This window comes from Gadus morhua, chromosome 16 (assembly GCF_902167405.1).
Source record: "Gadus morhua chromosome 16, gadMor3.0, whole genome shotgun sequence".
Lineage (NCBI taxonomy): Eukaryota > Metazoa > Chordata > Actinopteri > Gadiformes > Gadidae > Gadus > Gadus morhua.
In genome coordinates, this window is record NC_044063.1 from 19220137 (window position 1) to 19228254 (window position 8118).

Consider the following 8118-nt stretch of genomic DNA (forward strand, 5'->3'; position numbering starts at 1 on the left):
CCTATTCCCGCCCTCTGAATAATACTTGACGTTTTGGTAGAACTCAAAGAAAAATCGTCCCTAAATCGTGTTCGTGCTGTTTATGTCGGGAGAGTCATGAGGTCGCTATTTAATTCCCGTCGTGTTTCTCAGTGGTTTCTCTCTGGCCCCCAGAACTCTGTCCTAGATGGTAATGATGTGTGTATTTCTTACCATTAAATTGTTGTTCCTCAATAGGAGAGCCACAGTTGTAAGAGTATATTGTACTTTATTGAGGTTGTGTACATAGTAGAATAACATAACTGTGCTGTACTTTACACCCAAAAATAACATACATCGTTACAACTCTATAACAAATGAAAGATTTTGTGAAGAGCAATTAGCCTACATTGCCGGCTTATAGGCCTACCATAGTTAATATGAAAACATTATAAAGCAAAATATTAAACATATCAAAAATGCCCACGAACTCATTAAAGAGTTAGAAGCTGTTAACAGGAATCCAAATGATCAAAGAAAGTGTCAGTAATTCAATAATTTCGAAAACCATTCAAAAATACCTTGGTAGGCTACAACACATTGGTATTAAAAGTCTTCACAAAATCCAAAGCAATCTTTATTTATCATATCATGTATCTTATATTACAAATAATAATTTAATTTTGCACCAAGATATCAACATTATCTTAGTCTTATCGATGAAATGAGGTTCCAACTTTAAATCAATTTTTTCTTAGCTTCCGTGTAGTAATGAGTAATTCACTTCCCTAAGATGAACAGGGTACACGCAAGGCAAATGAACCACCCCATCGACATAAATGAGGTAGAGACAGCTGCTTTCTAGTTTAGTTATTCAGTAGGCAAGGTCACCTATGACACAATCCCAAAGATATTTGAAGGTAAAATTGAAGACATTAATAAAGGCACACTATTATTCCCCCAGTGTGATGACAAAGCAGAAAAAGTCAACTGTGCAAGGATTTCCCAACTATTTGTGATAATCCATTCTTTACAAGGTTCATGTTGCTATTCTTTGAAAAGCCTCCAACCTAAAAATATAAATAATGTAATGCCGGTGCAGAGTGGATATAAACGGTGAAAGATAGCTCACAACCGCATTTCTTTAATCTATGCACATTTCTGAATTTATTATTGTATCAGCAAATGTCGATCAGATAAAGTACAAAAAAGTAAAGCTTGTTTCTACTCAGCCCACAGCTCCAGAGACCGACTTGAGATAACACACCATTGAAAGCGTAGATTGACAATATAAAAGGTAGACATCCAATATACATGTTTTCAGGGCGGCATTACATTGGATGCATGCAGCCCATGGAATGCACAATTAAAATATTTAAAAAAAAAAGGCACAGACGATAGGGGCTTCTGCAGCTCAGCATACACAAACTACATGGTAGAAAGCTGGGAGCCATGAATGTGCGCTAAAGACAGTTAAGAGAGAGACAAATGGCATTCAGGGGTACCTATCCTCATCATTGTCAGCCGATATCAAGAATGCATATGACACAATGGCTTGGCCATACGTTCCTGTATGTCAGGTTTTACCTCTTAGCCTGGAGTCTTCCCTAGAGGGGAGCATTATAGCATTATAAAAGCTGGCGTGTGTGTTCAACAGAAGCAGCAGAGACTACCGAGCCAAAAACACTCAACCTTTTCTCTTAATACGTTATATCATGAATTGGTATGAATGAAGTTAATATTGCCGTACATGGTAGCCTACCATTATGATAGATAGACACATATTATAACACATGACAAAAATACCAGCGGTATTTAAATTGACCAGATTCCAAAGCATTCATTGTCATCCGTCTCCTGCAGAGCGAGCATATACTACTATATGGCCTTCTATTGTCAACATTGTCTTGATTTAAACACTGATGTCTCACCCAACAATCAAAGCTCAGTAAGAGTTTTCAACGGGGGATTCCCATGTCATGGGATATCTGGCATGAAGCATCATCCTAGGGGTGTGTACAATCCCAAAGGAATCAATAAAATAATCTGTTAATTGTACAGAAGTAAAGAGTTAGTTAAAAGTACAAAAATGGAAATAAATACGTCTCCAAAGGAAAGATTCCCTACCAGTGTCAAAAAAATGAAATGCTGCATATGCTGTAACAGTCTTAAATAGCTATTGCCATTTTTAAGTACTTGATTGGATTTTACATTTTTCAAAACCACCAAATGAACACTATTCAAATGAGGGGTTTTGAAAAGTTCCCAAAAATGTGCAGGGCACTTTTTTTAAGCATTGAAATGGGCGTTCCGCTCTTGTAGATTGTTCATTACTGTGTGTGCTATAGGGCAGACAGTTCTTCTTCCTCGTAGAGCAGAGGTTCTACTTCCTGGACTCTGACCAATGAGGTGCTCTTCTTAGCGGGATTGCTTTTCCTGTACATGATGAACTGTGCCGTCACCTGAGAAAGTTAAGGCACAAGTAATAAATCCAGACACATGGAAAGAAACTCAACATGGATTCCTATGCTACATTTTCTAGCAAAATGTTCATAGCAACATAACTAACCTGATCTTTATGGAAGTGATTACTTGGCAACAAAATTACATACATGTAAAGAGAGCCACATAACTTTTATTACAGCTATCTTGGCTTCCTAAAGGCACAGACAAGGATACAAAGAAATCGAGGACCAGAACTCCCAGGCTACCGATGAGCCAGGGCAGATGTTTGAGAAGAAAAGCCCGTCTGGAGCCCTTGAGCGCAGGCAGGACCACGATGACACTCAGCCCGTAGGTCCCATTGCCCATCATGGCCAGGGCGAACAGCAGGTAGGACGTCCCTTCTGTTGAGTGTCGCCGGAACTGCAGAAGAAAGGGTTGAACTCAACGTTCTGTTTCCTATATTAATTCTCCTCAACAAACGTGCAAAGGATGTTCTCCCTTTAATAACTCACGATAATTAAAATGTAGAATGTTTTCATTGAATCTATAACAATTACAATTTAACTCAAAATGGACCCAAAAGTCTTTAAGTTATAGAAAATGTAAGCAATGGTTTCACCAAATACAACTGCTCCAAATCAATTCACAGACTAACACACACACACACACACACCAAGTGCAACTACATGAGGCAAATTGAATGCACATTTGAGACATAAATCCACACACCAAATCCAATTTGACAGCGAGCCCATTTTGCTGTCAAATTGTCACTGACAGATACAAAGATCACGCAGTCAGATACACACACCCACACACAATATCTGATGCTGAACTTTGCATTTGCCATATGATTTGAATGTGAGACAGGGAGAAAGAATGTAGAATAATCTTGTTACGTTTTTATGAAGCTGCGGGAAACGGGAGGAGAGGTAGAAGATGGAAGCCAGGTATCCACAGACGTAGCCACTCATCTCCATCGTGTGGGACTTGTCGTGACTCTAAAGCACACAAGACACGAGACTCAGACTGTAATAACAACAATACAGCAATATAATAACACTGATTTAAGATATCAGTCATACCCGTTTGGCCCTACCTGTGTATCTAAGGAGGCGTTGTCGTCCGTGATTAGTTTGGGGAGGACAAGGAAAAAAAGGCTGGCAGACCCACACCACAAGAGGCACGCCCACTTAAGGTGAGGGTTTTCTGGAATAAACACACACACGCACACACACACACACACACACACACACACACACACACACACACACACAACACACACACACACACACACACACACACACACACACACACACAATGAGGAAAAAGAGACAATGCCAAAACGACCCCACCCATAACACCCATGTGTATCCAATTCCATATCCAGTGATAAGGGCCCCACTGTGGGCCCAAACCAAGCCCATCTGGGTAAGTAATATGTGCCTTGTGTTGATACCAATTTGACGACTCCATAATCCTTTGGACTGCACTACTCTCAACAACCGGTCCAAGCATAAGACATGCCTAAACTGTTTTTTACGACCTGGGAGTTACAAAATTATGGTAGAGGGCATCGAGTGAAGGAGAACGCAAGGAAATTGAATGTATCTTCCTAAGGATGATGTGTGATCAGCCACTGACTCCTCCCCTGACCTGCAGCCCAGCGAGCAGAGACCACCACCCTCACAGCTTCAAGGACCCAGAGGCTTGTCAGATCACTACGACAAAGACACTCGTTTGGCCTGGGGGCAAAGAGCTCTCAGAGTCTATGGCATGCAGCAGCAGGTCACGAATCTGACGCCATGTCATTTGTGAGTGCTTTCTTGGTCATTTCCCTCTCTCTGCTATCTCCCTGAATGGAGGTTGTGTCAGGCCTCTTACCTCTGGTGGAGCTGTTCTTGATCTTGTAGTAGAGGTACTGGGAGAAAAGGACCATATCAGTGAACATGTAGAACACCACTGTGACCATCTGAAAGAGGGGAGAAGCACACTGAAGCCACAGACTATCGCACTGCAATTGTATATTCCATTGGTCAATTACATTTATTTGAAGACAAAGCTCAATTACTGAGGATCTTGTAATTCTGATAAATAGATCAGATAAATAGATATTCAGACTTGTTTATATATACCGTAGGTTATATATTGATCATGTGACTTGTACATTGCAATGTCACATTGCAGTGACATGAGCGATAGAATGTTAGTTATAATGTTTGAAGTAAGGTTTTTCTGGTCATTGTTTAGTAATTATTGTTTCTCCCATGTTTCTCATGTGAGAAGCCAGGTTTTCATTAACCTAAGTTCCGGCATACTCACATTGATTTAGGATTTTACAGTAGCCTACTACAACTACTCAATATGACAACAAAGAAAAACAAATCCCACGATTCATTCGGAAGAACATGCCTTATATTGACATGCAATGCTAAATCCACTGAAAATCTGGTAGGTCAAATGGATACCTATTGGACCTACACAGCTGGCCGTTAGCTGAAAAGGAATGTTCACCAACCGGTTTACCTGTATAGGTAGCTGGCTAGTGAGGTAGCAGCCAGCAAAACTGGTAAGGTCTCCACTGAAGAGAAAGAACAGGAATCCAAAAGACATGGCCTCTTCAACCTTGCCATTACGGTTGGCCTCGTACACCTGACTGTTACACAAGAGGAAAACAAAATATGGTGAGAAACCTAGCAAGTGTTTACAACGTTGTTTTAAGTATGCCTATAGTATATGTGTCATACATTTAATGAACTCACGGCAAAGTGGATAGAAGAAAACAGAACATGGAGATCAGTCCTATGATGACGCTCCAGTATTCCCAGACGTTGTCCACGCATTCCTCCAGCAGGTACAGGATCCACCCCGTCCCGTTCACGCAGAACGGCCCGCTCAGGGTCGGGTTGCTGAAATTCGCTCCCATGGCCACGTCGTCTCCCCCCTTCCCGGGGAAGCGGGTGGTCGCCATGGAGGAACCAGATGGTCCTTCCTTGTCCGGGTGCTTCGCAGAGGAAGCCGAAGGATGCGGTGGAAAAGTTTATGTTTGATTCCTCAAGGAATGTCGTAGGTGTGCAGACTGTGGTACAGTCTGCTGCCACTAGACTTGTTGTCATTTGAGGACTCTGCAAAATGGTAACACAGGATAAATAAACCCAATTAAAGTGCATGACGGGGATCGAATGCGAAACGTAGTTGGGATGAACATGCCAGCCCTGTAGCCGGTGGCCCTTTAACAACCACTAAGGGGAAATAAAATGACAATGTCCAGTCGGCAGACCACCGCGCTGCAATCATAATCCCCAAAATCACAACGTTGCAAACACATCTAATTATAGGACCGACCGAGATAAAAACGGATTAAATGTGAACCCGGCTAAGATTTTAAACGTATAATCAAACATCGTTAAATCAATGTTTAATAGGATACACTGGGATAATATTAGAGAGCGGTTGAAACAGACACAAAGGATGTGCTATACATAAACGAGAATTGTTTTGATATCTGACCTGAGTCGTCGGACGTCTTTCCGTAGTCGTGCCATGTTGTCTGCAAGCTTTACACATTAAACTAAAGCTCGTTTATGGCAGGAAGGTAGCGGACAAAGTGTTGCTGTTATTTAGACCAGCTGATACTAAACTGAATCCCTGCCCATCTTCCATGGCACCCTACGTCACCCATGAATGGCACAAATCTTTCACTTCCGCTTCACTCGGATTCAGAGGAATTAGCACCATCTACTGTTCAATGATATAACTACCGTATAGTAAACAAAATGTTTTAGATGATCGATCTATCTATCTATCTATCTATCTATCTATCTATCTATCTATCTATCTATCTATCTATCTATCTATCTATCTATCTATCTATCTATCTATCTATCTATCTATCTATCTATCTATCTATCTATCTATCTCTATCTGTGTGTCTATCTGTGTCGATCTTTCACTGTGTGTTTGTGTTTGTGTGTGAGTGCGCGTGTGTGTGTGCGCGCGCGCGCGCGCGTGTGTGTGTGTGTGTGTGTGTGTGTGTGTGTGTGTGTGTGTGTGTGTGTGTGTGTGTGTGTGTGTGTGTCTCTCTCTCTCTCTCTCTCTCTCTCTCTCTCTCTCTCTCTCTCTCTCTCTCTCTCTCTCTCTCTCTCTCTCTCTCTCTCTCTCTCTCTCTCTCTCTCTCTCTCTCTCTCTCTAAAAATTCCTCACTCTATCTTTCTATCTTTCCATTTTACGTTGAACTATTTTGTATTGAATATTCAAAGGTAATTGAATAGTAATTTGTACATTTGCTCTCTATGTTTGTATAGTTCATGTAGACCAAAATCCGTTTGCGTGGACCTAAATACTTTCACTTGTTGCTATGCGCGATGCCGTTCTTTGCCACACGGTTGCGCGCTTTCTAATATTGTGCGAAGGAAAAATGCTGCCCAGAGGGAGAACTTGAGCACAGTCCGTGGTTAATTTGGCTACCGCTTTTGACAAATCTTTAGACATTTTTGGAAGAAAAGCGCGACGCGGATGGACTCCCTCTCGCAGGCAGGTAATTCGTCTTTGTATCTTTTCTCAAGCAGCAGACTGGGTTCTTTTTACGAATTCGTTGACTGGCGCATGAAAAGCGTTGCCAGGGAAATGCATTTATGCCATCCTTTCCTTGATTTCTGGAAAGTTGCCTCACAGGAGGCTGGATCACGTATCAATATCCACTTTGCTACGGGGATTTATAATTGCGGTTTTAGCCCACGTCGCTCCAAAACATGCGTAAAAGACAGTCGACTGTTGACAAGAAATCGCTCGTAAAAGGTGCGCAGGTGGATCGTGCAAGAAGCGTGTTCTCTCCCGTGTAACAGAAATGCAAGTGGCGCCACGCAACCACCGGGCAAGAAATGTATGGGTTTGACAATTGGACCGAAACACCTCTCTTATCAAATATTTAGTTTATCATATTTTCACCTGCTTCACCCCCACCACCCCCTCTCACTGTCGCTCCATGACTCTCTTTCTATTTCCCCCCATCAGCAGGTATAGTATAGGGTCTGCTCCGGGACATAGGGGCGCATTCCGAGACTGCTCAAGGACACAGAGTTCTTCTGAGGGCGACTGAGAGCGACGAAGACGTACGGACAGATTGGGGTGGTGGTGGTGGAGGATGTGGTGATGGTGGGGGAATGGTTGGTGAATAGGGGTGGCTTCCGCTCTATCCAGTTCAAGAATGCAGTAGGCTCTGGCGTTATAGAACACGGGGATTATGCACGAGGGTACAAAAGAAGGAAGCCGCTGTCGTATCCACGAGGAGAACTGAATGTGTGTGTGTGTGTGTGTGTGTGTGTGTGTGTGTGTGTGTGTGTGTGTGTGTGTGTGTGTGTGTGTGTGCGTGTGCGTGTGCGTGTGCGTGTGCGTGTGCGTGTGTGGGGCTGTGCGTGTGCGTGTGCGTGTGCATTGTTGATGTATATTCTAACACTAGACCAGCCACCCGCAACCAAAGTTAATCCAAATAGGGGCTTTCCGTTTTTCTTTCTATTACTGGACAAACAGTATGTCAGACTGTAAAGCCTCGCTACATGGGGTGCCGGTTCCTCCATGATAGGTGCCCTTGAGCAAGCTGGGGCGGGGGGGGGGGGGGGGGGGGGGGGGGCCGGGGGCTGTGGGGGCAACAGGTTAAGTGCTTTGAGTGGCGTCAGTCGCAGGAAAGGCACCTTAGAACACCGTCCCTTCCATTTA

General features: G+C 43.0%; 2 protein-coding genes across 3 annotated transcripts in view; one reads left to right on the forward strand and one right to left on the reverse strand.

The window, feature by feature from the left end:
• Nucleotides 1-577: 577 nt before the first annotated feature.
• Nucleotides 578-6101, reverse strand: LOC115560771 (lysosomal amino acid transporter 1 homolog). 2 transcript variants are annotated; one of them, XM_030380303.1, is made up of 8 exons: nt 5914-6101; nt 5166-5407; nt 4930-5059; nt 4288-4375; nt 3503-3612; nt 3303-3404; nt 2638-2823; nt 578-2420 (listed from the first exon to the last, which is right to left on the reverse strand). In XM_030380303.1, the coding sequence occupies exons 1-8, from the start codon at nt 5968-5970 to the stop codon at nt 2301-2303; spliced, it is 1035 nt and encodes a 344-aa protein (XP_030236163.1). In that variant the 5' UTR covers nt 5971-6101; the 3' UTR covers nt 578-2300. The 2 variants fall into 2 exon arrangements, with proteins under 2 accessions (XP_030236163.1, XP_030236164.1); XM_030380304.1 differs by having other exon boundaries at nt 5166-5528; nt 5914-6093.
• Nucleotides 6102-6793: 692 nt separating this feature from the next.
• veph1 (ventricular zone expressed PH domain-containing 1) overlaps nt 6794-8118 on the forward strand; it is a 66009-nt gene continuing 64684 nt past the window's right edge. Inside the window, exon 1 of the mRNA XM_030381520.1 lies at nt 6794-6940. The gene's annotated coding sequence lies outside the window, so the exon portion shown is untranslated. The remainder of the gene's footprint in view (nt 6941-8118) is intronic.